Source organism: Gossypium arboreum, chromosome 1, assembly GCF_025698485.1.
Source record: "Gossypium arboreum isolate Shixiya-1 chromosome 1, ASM2569848v2, whole genome shotgun sequence".
In the NCBI taxonomy this organism is placed as follows: domain Eukaryota; kingdom Viridiplantae; phylum Streptophyta; class Magnoliopsida; order Malvales; family Malvaceae; genus Gossypium; species Gossypium arboreum.
This window is the reverse complement of record NC_069070.1, coordinates 120722836-120738602: the sequence shown is the minus strand read 5'-3', so window position 1 is coordinate 120738602 and position 15767 is coordinate 120722836. Positions and strand designations below refer to the sequence as shown.

At 33.1% G+C, this 15767-nt stretch overlaps 2 protein-coding genes across 5 annotated transcripts; one reads left to right on the top strand and one right to left on the bottom strand.

The window, feature by feature from the left end:
- Nucleotides 1-275: 275 nt before the first annotated feature.
- Nucleotides 276-3733, bottom strand: LOC108483189 (pentatricopeptide repeat-containing protein At1g71490). The gene is made up of 2 exons (XM_017786454.2): nucleotides 3561-3733; nucleotides 276-2993 (listed from the first exon to the last, which is right to left on the bottom strand). Exon 2 carries the CDS (start codon nucleotides 2817-2819, stop codon nucleotides 618-620), a length of 2202 nt encoding a protein of 733 aa, XP_017641943.1. The 5' UTR covers nucleotides 2820-2993; nucleotides 3561-3733; the 3' UTR covers nucleotides 276-617.
- A 5065-nt stretch (nucleotides 3734-8798) lies between these two features.
- On the top strand, nucleotides 8799-13805 carry LOC108481758 (G-type lectin S-receptor-like serine/threonine-protein kinase At1g11330). Of its 4 annotated transcripts, none has more exons than XM_053031390.1 (7): nucleotides 8799-10149; nucleotides 10245-10352; nucleotides 10503-10684; nucleotides 10780-10990; nucleotides 12242-12479; nucleotides 12734-12859; nucleotides 13434-13610. In XM_053031390.1, exons 1-7 carry the CDS (start codon nucleotides 8865-8867, stop codon nucleotides 13471-13473), a joined length of 2190 nt encoding a protein of 729 aa, XP_052887350.1. In that variant the 5' UTR covers nucleotides 8799-8864; the 3' UTR covers nucleotides 13474-13610. The 4 variants fall into 4 exon arrangements, with proteins under 4 accessions (XP_052887350.1, XP_052887357.1, XP_052887348.1 ...); XM_053031388.1 differs by having other exon boundaries at nucleotides 8801-10149; nucleotides 12410-12479; nucleotides 12734-12884; nucleotides 13434-13805; XM_017784841.2 differs by having other exon boundaries at nucleotides 8801-10149; nucleotides 12734-12884; nucleotides 13434-13805.
- The last annotated feature ends 1962 nt before the right edge of the window (nucleotides 13806-15767 follow it).

Here is a 15767-nt window from a genome sequence, read left to right as displayed (position 1 = left end):
CTGACTGGACCCAGCAGAGTGCTTGGCCCATGAACCTTCTTAAACCATTGAAAAAAATTATAAACTACAACCTATTAATAAGAAAATAATGCTTCATAACGCATTCAAACTTAAATTCTCTTACATTGACAATAATATTCATGTCAATTAAACTAATACCTAATCAATTTTTTTTGAAAAGTAAAAAGTGCAAAGGAAATACAATTACACGACACATACAAATATACGTAAAACCAACTACAGCATGCCCAGCGGCAAAAAAAGAAGAAGCATACTTTTCAGCAAAAACAAAGGTCATTCAGTTCAACTCTGTTAATAACTATTCAAGAATGGCAAAACCTTACACAAACCTACCTTTGATTGCCAAAATCATGTTTAAGGCTTAGAAGAATCAACTTATATTTGCACCATATTTGAGCTATATAACCAAGAATGGGAACATATGGAAATTAGCTTAAAATTGTTCCATTATGCTACTAATTAACCAAGTTTGAAGGACCAACTTTAATGTCTAACTCTATCCATCATGAAATCTCCTATAGGAAAAAAAATGTTTCACTTCGGGACCCTATCAAAACACTATCGGTGAACTAAAACGGATTTTCGTACTCTGGGTTTCATCCGGTTCCTTCGAGAAGTACTTCACCATCTGAAACATAACTGGCATCCTTCATCAGTTCAGTCAGTCCATCCAATGCCTGGTAAATCTCCGGTGCGTAAGGATTCGATGTGTCCCCCACAACAAATGGAGAAAAAACAGATCCCACATCCACCCATGCACAACCGGGAGACTTGGTTACACCCGAATCCCTCATCAGAGTCCTGACTTTTGCTAGTTTGTTCCAACAACCAGCGGCAGCGTACATGTTAGCAATCAACACATAGTAACCTGAATGTTCGGGTCTAAGTTCCAAAAGTTTCTCAGCTGCCCATTCTCCTATATCCGTATTTCCATGGATCCTGCAAGCACCCAAGAGAGTGCCCCACATGGCAGCGGTTGGTTTATAAGGCATCCTTGTGATTATTTCCTTTGCTTTATTCAACAATCCTGCCCTCCCGTAAAGGTCGACCATGCAAGAGAAGTGCTCCAAACGGGGAACTAAACCATAGAAACTTTGCATCTTTTCAAACCAAAATTGGCCTTCAATTACTAGACCGCTATGGCTGCAAGCCGATAGAACAGCCACCATCGTTAAATGATCCGGCTTGATCTGGAGGCTAATCATCTCTTCAAATAGCTTTATAGCAATATGTCCCTCTCCCTGCATCCCATATCCAGCAATCAAAGAAGTATACGTAACTTCATCCCTCTTTTGCATTAAATCAAATACACGCTTAGCGGCAACAAGTTTTCCTGACCTTGCATACATAGAGACAAGAGCATTCCACAGTAACAAACAATCCTCAAAAACTTTGCGCCGTGTAATGTAGCAGTGGAATTCTTTGCCATGTTGCAGATTTGCCACTCTAGCACAAAGAGGCAGGATGCTGGCAATTGTAACATAATTAGGTTCAACCCCAGAAAGCAACATCTCCTGAAATAGGAAAGATGCTTCTTCGGACTTATCCATGTAGGTGTAACCAGAAAGCATCGAGTTCCAAGTAATTATGCTCCTTTCTTTGATTGACTGAAACAAAATATAGGCATGCTCTGGATCTTTGCACCTAGAATACATAGTAATCATTGCGTTTCTGACATTCTCAAACTCATCACAACAGCTCCGAATTGCAGAACCATGAATCTCTTTCCCCAATTTCAAGGCTCCAATATGAGAACATGCCCCCAACCCAATGATCATTGACACTGGATCCAAGTGGAATCCATTACTTTTCATCTGAGAAAGCAACTCCAGTGAACGCTTGAAATTCCGTGTTCGCAAGCACCCTCCAGCTATAGTGTTCCAAGTTATAAAATTTGGCTCGATGCCTTCAGCATGCATGCAATCAAAGAGTTCAAACGCTTCTTGCCACATGCCCTTGGAGGCATAACAACCGATCATTGTATTCCAAGAGACATCATCCCTCTCCAGCATCTTGTTAAATAAATCACGAGCAACATCCACTTTACCAAATTTCCCATACATGGAAACCAAAGCATTATGCACGTACAGGTTCCAGTCATGACAACTAGCAGTAATTGAGCTATGAACCATCCTCCCAAAATTGACATCCAATTCCTCACCACAAGCCTTCAAAACAGATGGATAGGTGAAATTATCCGGTATAATCCCCCTATTCAACATTTTTGTATAGGCAGAGAGTGCCTCCTTAAAATGCTCATTCTTAACAAAGGAAGATATAAGCAAAGTCCAGGGTAATGGGTGCAAAATTTTACAATTCTCTGTAACAACTCGAGCATCATCCAAAAGATTAAATTTAGTGTAGAACGTGACGACCTTAGGAACCAGAAGAGGGTGTTGTTCCAAACCCAGTGAGATGATTTGGGCATGAAGCTGTTTACCCGGCAGAAGCAATTTAAGGTTTGTGCAGGATACGAGAAGAGAAGAGACGGGGTGTAAGATAACATCATAAGCAGTGGAAGAGACATGGAGCTGAATTAAAGAATATGATTTAAATGCTTTCAGTATATGTCCTCGGGTTACAAATTCCTTGAGAGATATAACAAGGTTTTCTAACATAGATGCATCATCAGTAATGATTGTTTTCAACTCATTCCCTCGGTAATCAGATGATTCCGACAGTGGATTGGATTGGATATCTACAGGTTTGACACTTTGTTTCCACTTTTTAGGAATGAACTTCTGGATTCGGGATATAGACAGGCCATGTAACACTACACGAGATGATGCAGATGGCATACACTACATAAGTATGTACTATGCGTCTTACAAGGAAAAACGAGAACTGGCTGCATGACTTTACCAACATCCGCCAAACGTAGCTCGGAAAGACTAGTCAAGAAAGGACAACCTTGGGGACCGAAGAATTTAAATCGAGAGCATGTGCAATCTAATAAAGTCGCTTCATTTCACCTGAAAATGAGAGAAAAATGAATGTAGATGATAAAAGGCCTTATATAGCAAACTCATGTTCCATGACCATATTAGACTATTTCTATAAAAACAGGTAATTGGTAGAACAAGTTCGATTTCTAAAACTTAAAATCCATAGCATGATTCCATAAACACTGTAGCAATCCATAATGATTATCAACTGCTAACATTAATCAAAACCCATAAATTCATTACGTAATAAAATGTGTGAAAGATATTAAAAGGATAACTTTCATAAAAAAAAAAAGCACCATCAATACGACTACAAACTAACAGTAAGATCAAAGGTAACCCATTTTGCTCAAGTACACTTTTTCACAATATAAACCACGTTCAACAAAAAAGAAAAAGAGAAAAAAAAACCAAATTTCAGCATTTCAAGAATTCATCCTTTCGAAAGAACAAAAAGGGGGAAAAAACATTAAGAACTCCCAAGAAGTATACAAACCCAAAGTTTGAAAACTCATTTCCGAAACATGTATACGTTTTATTCAACTCCTAAACCTACGCCGGCGAAGAATAAAAGAAAGAAAAAGGTGGACTAACCTGAAGCGGCGGACGCCGGTTAAGACACAGCGTGAGAGGGAAAGAAGATACTAGTAGGGAAATGGATGCCTGAAAATGTTCAAATGTGGTGGCTTTGCTGAAAGAAATGAAGATACTAGTAGGGAAGTGCAGGGAGAAATGGACTGAGCTATGGGCTTCAGCCCCAAAAATTTGCGTAAGCCCATCTTAAAGACATGGTATTTAAGCAAAAAGAAATGGAGATGATTGATTTACAATGAGATTTAGCCACGACGCGCAGCATACCGGTGGTTTACTTTGGTTTTTTAATAAAAAATTTACAATGAGATTTAATCCCTAACTCGAACCATAGTAGTTAAATTCATTAACTAATATAACATTATTTTTGTGAGTATTATGTGCAAACAACAAGCTAATATGTCATTATACATTTGATAATATATTTTTCAGATAAGATTTTGTTAATACATAATCTACATAATCTAACGGCCATCATTCGAGTCAATACTGTAATTTCAATAATTATCAAATTAAAATACATAAATTAAATCTACAACTTACAAAACTTTAACTATAAGAAAATAGCATAATTAATAATTTACTAGTTTATAAACAAAAATATGATGTCAATATTGTTAAATTTTTATTAAAATATTATGTGGTTCTATATAATTTGAATATATTAAAAGTCTTAGAGACAGACAAGTGACTTCCGTTTCTTTTCAGTTTGTTTTTATTTTATTTTATTTACATTATAAAATAATGGGCCAAATTTCAATTTTGGCTTTTATACTATCTTTGAAACTTGAGATGTAATATATATACTTTAATTTCTTTTTTATAAATTGGTCCTCTACTTTATAGTGTTTTTAGTTTGTTTAAATAGTTAATATTGCTAATTATTTCAATCAAATACTGACGCCAATTTTTCTTAAGAGCACAACAACAAAAAAATATATTTTATTATGACAAGTTCGAATGAGTATTTTTAAGAAAAAAATCCTAACTAGTATTTTCAATATTATTTTTATTGCTACATGACTACCAAGTGAATATATATTTTATTTGCAACAGCCTGTTTTCAGTAAAATAGGAATAGTGGTTTCAGGACCACAAATCTGAGATTGAAATATTTATTTTTTTATTATTTTCATGTCTACAGCATGTTAGTAGTGTCGTATAAAAATTTTGTTAAGAAATTTTATCAATTTCTTACTTAATTTGATAAAAAGGACTAAATCGCAAAAAGTATAAAACTTGAGTTCTATAAGATAAAGGGATCTAATAGCTATGAAATTAAATAGTTAAGGGATTTATGTGATAAATAGACCATTGTTTATTTGAGTGGACAAATATGGACATTAAATAGGTGAATGATAAGTTAATGAATAAGGTTAATTTGGTAAATGAATAAACATCATAAAATAAAATAAGTAAAAGAAAGATATCATCTTTCTTTCTTTCCTCTTCAACCAAATTTAGCACCTAAGGAAGCCATTAAAGACCTTCCAAGGTTCGGCCATAGTCCTTCTAAGCATATAAGTGTATTTTTGATCTGTTTTTAATGATTTCTTTTTTTTTTTAGAGTCGTTGTAGCTTAATCTAGCTAGCCCAAGGACTAATTTGTGAAACTGTTAAAAGTTTAGGGTTTTACCATTGATGAATGTGCATGTGTTTTGAAGTTTAATGGTAGAAAATGGATGGTTGTTGTTAAATAAACAACAATTGTTAAGTGATTTTTGATAAAATCATCAATTAGGGATTAAATTGAGAAATGTAAAAATTATGTGGTAAATGTGTGGGCTGCTATGAGCATAGATGAAATTCGGCTAGCATGAGTGTGGACTCAATTGCATGAATTTGCATTTTTTTGAGCTAGGGACTAAATTATAAATGTGTTAAAATGTAAAAGTGTAAAATTGAAATATATGTATTTTGGGCTGAATTGAATAGAATGAATACTAAATGGATTGAATTTTATTATTTAGATCAAGTTGAGCCTCGTACGGATCTAGATCGAGGGAGAGATAAAGTATTGGACTAGTCAATCTTATTCCGTCGTTTTTGTGATCGAGGTAAGTTCGTATGTTAATAAGCATTAATGTAATTGTGTTTTAAGTGCTTTATTATTACATTATTGATGAATATGACTTCACGAAAACATTCGACTAAGATTGGTGATGTATGAAATCCCAGTTGAACCTTAGGAATAGATAGGATACAAATGACATGTTATTAGAGGTTACCATGTTTGGGTGCTGGTCTGTACGTTCTACCGGTGGTTGAGTTTTTCGGCATGTGTTGTGGGTTCTCGTCAGCTTGTGTGAGCAGCACCGTGTAGTTACGTCTTGACTGTCAGCTTGTGTGAGCAGACCCGGTGATAGCTCGATAGTGAGCATTTATATGAGATATGAGATTGGGATGGTTTCGACCATTTATTGGCACTTAGTGTGCGAGATTCCCAAGTATCCGATATTATTCCGAATGGTTCAATGGGTATATTGATGATATGAAAAGGTAAGAGATTAGTGCAGGTATGTACGTAAATCATATAAGTATTGAATTCATGAAATTTGTAAGTTTCATGATTTACTATGTGGATGAATATGTATTAGCCTTGTGATTAAGTTGAGTTGTAGTACATTATGTTTAGATTACTTAAATTGTGAACGGATGGTAAATTATACTTATTAGCCATACGAGCTTACTAAGCTTAATAGCTTATTTTGTTTACTTTTTTGTGTTTTATAGTGATTTCAAAGCTTGGCTTGTAAATGAAGTATGTTTTGGTTATGTGTATAGCGATGTGATTTGGCTTATTTTGGTATACTTGGTTATGTATATATGTGTAAGTGGCCTTTGATATTTGGTTTATAATTGCTATGTGAATGCCTTGTTGTGAATTGGTATTTTGAGTACAAAATGATGGAATTTGAGAATGTGGTATGCTTGTTGATTTAGGCACAAAGTCTAATTGGTGAGTTTGATCATTTAGGTGATTTTGGATATGAAATTGGTTTGAATTTGAATGGCTATTTGGGATGTTTATGAGTATTTGATTATAAGTGCCTATTTATGCATTGGTTGTTTGTGCATTGTTGAGCTTAGGTTGACAACATTTTGGGTGAGAAATGTGGTGAAATGTAGCTTATTTTTGTCCACATGGGTAGAGACACGGGCGTGTGTCCCCTGGTACTTATTTAGAAACCAAGTTAGTAGCTTCATACGGCCTAGTACACGGGCGTGTGACTTGACCGTGTGACATAAGTCAGTATACCCTCTAGTTTTCACACGGCATAGCACATGGGCGTGTGAGGCCATTTCGAAGGGTACACGGGCTAGTCACACGGGCGTGTGGTTGGCCGTATGACCCAAGTCAGTGAGTTACAGGGGTAAGACATGGGCTTCCCATTTTGAATGTCCACACGGTCGGGCCACATGGGCGTGTGTCCCCTGTATTTTGAAAATTTTCTATGTTTTCCAAAATTTCCTTGAGTTCCCGGTTTAGTCCCGAACCGCTTCTAATGCTTGTTTTAGGCCTCGAGGGCTTGTATTAGGGACTATATGATTGTATTTGAATGATATTTGTTTGGATATGAAAATTGTGTGATTGTTTAATTGATAAGTCCGGTAATGCTCTGAAGCCCTATTCTGGTGACAAATACATGTTAGAGGTGTTACATTATCAGTGAAAGTCTTTCTTTAAAAAAAAGTCAAATTCTATAGAAGGTCATTACACTATATATATTTTGTGAATTTTGTCTTTCTATATAATTTGATATTTTTAATCTCTCCACTTTTCGGACTATGCAAAGAAATATTGAAATTACATGGCAATTGCAAATTAAGTTGATAGAGACAATCATAGAAAATGGTTATACAATTGGAAAAACTTTACTATATCTATGAGATATTACTTAGAGACTAATTCATTATCAATATGCAGTGCAGAATGTGATTTGAGTTCAACTTTTTCACTAAGTTCTAACCTCACTTCCGTACATCAATATATGATGAGTGCAGAATGTGAATTTGTATTAAGAATAGGTTCGCAATGAACAGACAAGTGCTATCTCATAATTGTCTATAATGAAACAAACAAGTCTTCTTTAAATAAGTATTAACAGCTTGCAATTCTTCAATCCATGTGAACGTGTATTCCCTTGAATTGTGCTTGATAAATTTTTAATAAGGAAACAAAATGTTCAAACATCTTTGAGAAATAGACTTCTATAAAAATCAGATCTCTTTATTTAAGATAGCACAATAGCAGAAAATCTTTAAATAGAGTGATTATTTGACTGACATTCAACATGTTGTTGCTTAAAATCCTCAAAGTGATGTAAGAATTAAACCTATATTCAGGGGCGGAGGCAGGGGGGCTGGCATGGGCCCCGACCCCCCTAAAATGTAAAATTATTATTTTGACCCTTAAACTTTTTTAAAAATTTCAAATTAGTAAAGGTAAAATTGCACTTTGGCTTCCCATAAAATTATAAAAATTCAATTTAATCCTCTACAAATTATAAAAAATATAAACTATAAAAAATTAAAATTTCATTCGGCCTCCCTAAAAAATTTTTCTAACTTCGCCCCTGCCTATATTTTTCAATAACAAATATGCCAACATATATATATATATATATATGACAGGTTGCGCAATCTTCCAATTGCAATTGTAGCCGGAGTTTCATCTAGGCAACTAACAATATGTATTTTCAATATTGACAATCAATTTTTTCACACTTGTACTTAATTGTACGACGTACGTAACGCATACATATTAATATATTTTGTGTAGTTAATATAAATTTTTATGTATGTGAAAAAGACAAAAAATATAATAATTATTTAATTATACAAAAATCAACATTTATATTTCACGTCATCACATTTAAAGATGACAAATTAAAGGCAAAGATACACCACTAATTTGTGAACTCAATCCTTTGATATTTTTAGTCTTGGCAATCATCTTTCTTTACTAATTCTCAAGTAATCTGATTAGACTATGTGTTGACCTGATATATATACATATTGACATATTTTGTATAATTAAATGATTTTTTTAAACATTTAAAAAGGAAAAAAGACATAATGTTTATCTAACTATAACAAAAAGTCAAAGTTTACATGACACATCATCACATGTTCAAAGCTAATGAACTTTGATTTAAAAATACGTATTTAGAAAAGCAAAGAAACTATGAAAGGGACCATAACACCATAGGATCATTTGACAAGTGGCCTTATCTGTTATTTGACTTTTATTAATATCATTCATACAATCGTAGGATCAGTTCCATGTTCTGCACTTAAACGGTCATGGGGAAAACTATTAGCTGCTCTGTTTTACTAACTTTAATATCTTGCTTTTCCTTGCAGTTTTGTACTGCTTTAGACACCATAACACCATCAAAACCCATCAAAGACCCTGAATCTATAATCTCCCATAGTGGAGTTTTCCGATTGGGATTCTTCAGCTTTGCTAATTCCAGCAATCGTTATGTAGGGATATTGTACCATCAAATCCCCCTACAAACAGTGGTATGGGTAGCGAACAGAAACAAGCCTCTCAAGGACTCTTCTGGGATTCTCAACATATCAGATGATGGCAAACTTGTTGTTTTGAATGGAAAAGCTGAGATTCTTTGGTCATCAAATGTTACGAATTTGGTTCCTAATGCAACAACTGCCAAGCTTTTAGACTCTGGAAACCTTGTCCTCAATAATGGTGAGGATGGAGGAAGCAGCTTATGGGAGAGTTTTCAAGATCCTTCTAATGCCTTCATTGAAACTATGGAGATCGGCACTTATGTTGAAAAGGGTCGTAAAGTGGAGCTGAAATCATGGAAAAGCATTGATGATCCATCTGATGGTAACTTTTCTTTTGCCATTGAGCCTTTCAACATCCCAGAGGGCATCATTCGGAAGAATAACCAGCTCTATTTTCGTACCGGTCCATGGAATGGGAATATCTTTATTGGCGTAATACTCACCGGTTATCTTGATGGGTTTTATATGGCTGTAGATAATCAACAACAAACGTACTATCTCACTTATAAATTTTCTAATAACTCTATGTTGATGTACTATGAACTGAATTCTCAGGGGAAATTCGTCGAACGACGCTGGGATGCGGGGAAAGGGGACTGGGTAAACAGCTACCCTATTCTTCAAACCGATTGTAATGATTATGGGAAGTGTGGGCCATTTGGGATATGCGATTCAACGAAACGACCCATTTGCAGTTGCTTGAAGGGGTTTAAGCCTAGGAATATAGAGGGATGGAGTAAAGGTAATTGGAGTAGTGGGTGTTTGAGGACTACCCCTTTGCAGTTCCAAAGAGATAGCAACAATGGCAGTGAAACAGGCCAAGGAGATGATGGGTTTTTAAGGCTAAAGATGATGAAAGTGCCGGCATTTCCGGACCGGTCATCATTAATTAACAGGGACTGCAAAGATCAATGCTTGAAGAATTGTTCCTGCGTGGCTTATGCCTATGATGATGGCATTGGTTGCATGTTTTGGGGTGGAGATTTGATTGACGTGCAGAAATTCTCCAGTCACGGAGTCGATCTTTACATTCGTCTGCCATCTTCGGAACTTGGTAAACTTGTCTTCCATGTCGACCATGTGTTTTATGAATTGTGTCAATTAATCTGCTTTTTTAGTGTTTTATAAACCAAGTTTCTGGATTTGCAGATAAAGGGAAAAGCAATAAGGTCATTGTCGTTACTACAGCCATTGCGGGCATAGTCATAATAACAATTTCTGCACTCTTCTTATGGTGTAGGATGGCTAAACAAAGAGGTAATAAATTGTGTAGGCACCTTTAGATGAGATTCAAATTCTAGATAGAATAAAACTGGAATTGGACTGATTTGAAATTGCTGCTTGGAATTCAAGTGAAATTGAATTATAGAAAAATTCAAATCTGTGCTTCTCTGATTTCTATCTCAGGAAGGAATAAAATATGGAAACAGATCAAACTCCAAATTTATAGTGAAAATGTAGAAGAAAAATTAGTTGGAGTTGAACTCCAGCAACTACCACTATTCAATTTCGAAGTACTCGCCACCGCGACGGACAACTTCCATGACACAAAAAAGCTAGGGCAGGGTGGTTTCGGTCCAGTTTACAGGGTAATAAACGATGGTGATTTCCAACAAAGCTAGCGTCACTGAAATGACTTTTTTTTTTTTTCCATAAAGTCTTATGAGCTGAATTTTGTGCGTAGGGAACATTAGACGATGGAAAGGAAATAGCAGTGAAGAGACTGTCGAAAGCTTCGGGGCAAGGATTGGAAGAATTTATGAATGAAGTGGTGGTGATTTCTAAGCTCCAACATCGAAATCTGGTTAGATTATTTGGGTGTTGTGTCGAAGGAGAAGAGAAGATGCTGGTGTATGAGTATATGCCCAACAAAAGTTTGGACGCTTTTCTCTTTGGTTAGTAACTTATACCAATCCTTTTTTACCATTTTCTTTTATCATTCTTCTAATAGTTATATTGGATCTTGATTAAATTTAGAATCTAGCTAAATTAGGCAAAATAAAGGGCAAAGCTTTTTCGAATTTGTTTTTTTCATTCACAAAATTCAAACTTAAAATGTCATTTAAGATGTATCGAATTTCTTATCACTCGATCTAATAAAGATTAGTACAAATTTTTTTGGTAGAACTTAAACTTGTCCATGACTTACCCTCTACCTAATTTGATAAGTCTAACTTGCTTGACTTGGTAGGTCCAATCCATACTAGTTAGATCTTGGATATAGTTTGGACTTCTATATAGCCAAATCCAACTTAACTTTAATTATATAAAAGTTAGTATATTTTTTTAGGGTTAAATATGTCAAAGTCTTTGTATTTTTTTATAAATTTAAAATTTAGTCTCTGTTCTTTTATTTTTAATAATTTTAGTTACTTCTTTTTTAGATTTCAAAATTACAGTTTAACTATTAATATTATTCAAATCATTATGTTAAATTTTTGTTCTGACAATTTCATTTTTAGTCACATGATTATCAAGTAATTTTTTTAAATTTCAAAATGTCACCTCAACAAATTTAACAAAAAAACACTGTTAACAATTGAACTTGAATATTAAAATTTAAAAATAGAGAGACTAAATCTTTAAAAATAAAAATATAGAAACTTACAATATATTTTAACCTAATCATGAATTTTTGAGAACCAAGCTGAGATCCAACCTAATCAATGAATATGCCTAAACAATCAAATAGCTAGACTTGTAAAATGATCGGATTATTCATCTAGTTCGTACAAGTTGGGCCGAGAACTAGAGTTTTATAAGTTCATACTGAAATTATGGCTTAAGGTATTATTAATTTTTTACTTTAAATTTAATTATAAAATATAAAAATAATATTCAAAGTTTTTATTGCTAATAAAGTTGGTCCCCGATTTTATCTGGTGCAAGCCTATGTAAGAAGATATGAAAAATAAGTTATGGCTTGGTCCACGAACATTCCTAATGTTGTTATATTCCGACATTTAAATAGGAACCTTTATTCATTGTTGAATATTTATTTCAATTGATTGACATAACATCAATTTCGTTCATAATCACAATGAATACAATATGGTAAAAAATACAACGATGATTGTAGTTTAGATCCACTATTATAGGAATTAGCAATTAATCTTGTAGTTCTTATTGTTTAATTTTTGTTATAGATCCATCTAAACAAAATGTATTGGATTGGAGAAAACGCTTCAATATTATTGAAGGGATTAGTCGAGGATTGCTTTATCTTCATAGAGATTCAAGATTGAAGATTATACATAGAGATCTAAAAGCAAGTAACATTTTACTTGACGAAGAGTTAAATCCAAAAATTTCAGATTTTGGGATGGCCAGGATTTTTGGAGCAAATGAAAATCAAGCCAACACTAAAAGGATTGTTGGAACTTAGTAAGTTCAAACTTTCTCCTTATCATTTAATCTTATTCATTTTTTGGACAAAATATGATATAAATATGTCTATGGTCGGGTAGACCTCAATCGAGTGTGGCCTACTTGGGTTTTGGACTCATTTTACTAATTTAAAAAATAAAATATTAAAAAATATTTTTTTAATAATTTTATTATTTAATTTAATTGAAATCCGCTCATGAATAAGTTTAAGTTAAGGTTGTAATTAATGTTGTTTTTAATGTTAAATTCAGTGGTTATATGTCTCCTGAGTATGCAATGCAAGGGCAATTTTCAGAGAAATCAGATGTATTCAGCTTTGGAGTTCTATTGCTAGAGATTGTTAGCGGAAAAAAACACACAAGCTTTTACAACAATGAGTATGATCTTAGCCTCTTAGGATATGTAAGTATATAGGATAATTTTTTATACCATTCCTATCGCTATTTATATCTTCCCGAAACCCATAATTTAGAGGAAAATACATGCTTAAGTGCACTTAAACCTATGTTGTCTTGTACTATACCAACTAAGAGAACTAAAATGGGAGTGGGGGGAGGGGTTAAGAAGCCATATTTGGAAGATATTAAGGTTTGGTTCAAGAAACCTTGAATTCAACTCAGTAATTGTTGAATTGAGCTATCATGCAAGCTGAGTTTGAAAATCTTAATACTTATAAAGTAGCTTGCAAACTTAATTGAGCTTTTTTCCTTTAAATTAATATTGAAAAATTTTCAATTCAAACTCGAGCTCGAGTACAAATAATCAAATTTGAAGTTGAACATGAAAATGAAACTTATTTTAAGCTTAGGTAAAACAAACCTAATCAAGAGAGTTCATGTAGTTCATTCTTTACATCAAATTGATCCAATTGAGCTCTTTTGAAGCTTTGAGTTCAGAGTTTTGGGTTTAGTTGGGCTGGATAATTTAGACACAGTTGTTTTTTGTTTTCAGGCATGGAAACTATGGAACGAAGGCAGTATTTGGGATTTAGTAGACAAGGTTATTTCAGAGTTTGAATCAGATTCAAAGAATGAGAAAGAAATAAGGAGATGCATACATGTTGGATTGCTATGCGTTCAAGAAAATGCTAAAGATAGGCCCACAATGTCTACAGTTGTTTCAATACTTAATAGTGAGATTTCAAATCTTGACATTCCAAAACAACCTGCTTTCACTCAAACACCACTAATCACCCATGATGTTCGAAATAAGGTTTCACTTAATGATGTAACTCTTACAAACTTTGATGGTAGATAAAGATACAAATGACTTATTTTTAACTTTTAGAAATGAAATCTAAGTATTGAAGTTTATCTTTATTTATATTATTATAATATGTTTGACTAAGTTGATGTAATTCAATAATCAAGTCCCGACTCAATTGTAAAATTACCAAAAGCTCAATATTATTTTTGAGGTTATTTACATCTTTTATAGTCTTGATAAATATTGAAAATACATACATCTAAAGAGAATCATTGAGATTTTAATTCAAAACATTATAGTCTTTACTATTTTAACTTTTATATCAAATTTTCATAAACTTGTTATATAATTATTTTTTTCAAGTGAGTGTGCCATAATTTAGTATATTTTATTTTGATTGTAATTATCAATTTATTTGTTAGAATCTAGATTAAACTTATTATTGTACTTTAAAGTTGTTACTTTTGTCTCAAATTCTAAAATTTGACTCAACTTAATTTAAACACAAAAAATCAACTCAAATGAATCCAACCGAAACCCAGAAATGAACTAAACCTAAAATAACTGAAAATTAAATTCATTAACTCCCAATGTATATGTCAAAATTGAAGACTTAGTAGACAAGGTGATTTTAGAGTCAAAATTAGATTCAAAATATGAGGAAAAAAATATAGATATGCATGTGTAACGAGGCCATACCATCATGTCTTTTGGGAAGAGGTTAATGGTCTCGTAACAGATAGTATCAAAGCAACACTTAATTGCTTGATTTCATGTTAAACATATCAATTAGTGAGGTAAGCAGAGTGGACCAATTGTGATGGAAAATGTAATACTCCGTTTTTCAGTTGTGTCGGAAACAGTGGTTTCCGGACCACAATTCTGATGAGTAAGTCAGTAAATATTATTTATTTAATAGTTACAAGGTCATTAGTGTCATATTAAAATTTGGTTCAGTAATTTTATTGTTTGCATGGTTAATTAAAGAAAAAGGACTAAATTGTAAAAGTTGCAAAAATAATTGCAATTAAGTTATATGTGTTAAATGGATATAAAGACATGAATTGAGGATGTTAAGTAGTAATTAGACCATAAGTTTTATAGTGGACGGTCATGTTGGGTTATTAAGGAAATTTTAAATAAAATAAAAGGGTAAAATGGTAATTAACAATTTAAAACATAAACTAAAACAAAACTAAAGCTACCATCTTCCTTATTTCTTTTGTGTTCAACCAAAGTCACCATTTTTGGAGACAAAAGAATCGGCCGACCAAACTAGGTTACCTTGCATGTGAGTGATTTATTTGCTTGTTTTTAATGATTTTTATGTTTTTAGCATTGTTATAACTTAATCTAGTTAACTCGAGGACTAGTTTGTAAAAATGTTAAATGTTTAGAATGTTACCATGGATAAATTTGAGATGTTCTTGAATTTTATGATAAATTATTAAGTTTGATAATTATGTAGTACCATTTTGTAAAGTGGATTTTGTTGATTTTTAAGTTTATGGATTTAATTGAAAATAATAAAAATATGACATGTTTTTCTTGTGAAATTTTAGCATGTGAGGATTGATTTGGGATGGTTATGAATTAGGTTCAATGGGTATAGGGTTTAATTGTGAAAATAATTATATTTTGGTCTTAAGGATCAAATTGAATAAAATGTAAAAGTTTGGGACAAATGTGAAAAACTATAAATAGGAAGCCATGTGCTTTAAATTGAATATTACATGAAATTGATGCTACTAAATTGAAATAAACTATTTTATAGATCAAGAACAAGTAGATAATCATGGAAAAGGAAAAGTTGATGACTAGTCCCTAAAACTTTTGCTATCGCTGCAGTTTAGCTCTGGTAAGTTCGTTCAGTTTAGTTTAGTATAATTTGAAATGTTATATTGATTGTGAATTGTGGTTATTGAATATTTTTGGTATATTTGAATTGGTATAAACTATTGTGAGTTGAGAAAGTAACTGTCTTGAACATTGTTAACCTAATGATATGTTTTGAGCACGGATGAATGTAGGATAGGGTATAATTGGCATGCCAATAGGTTTTATTGCACGTTGTAGGGG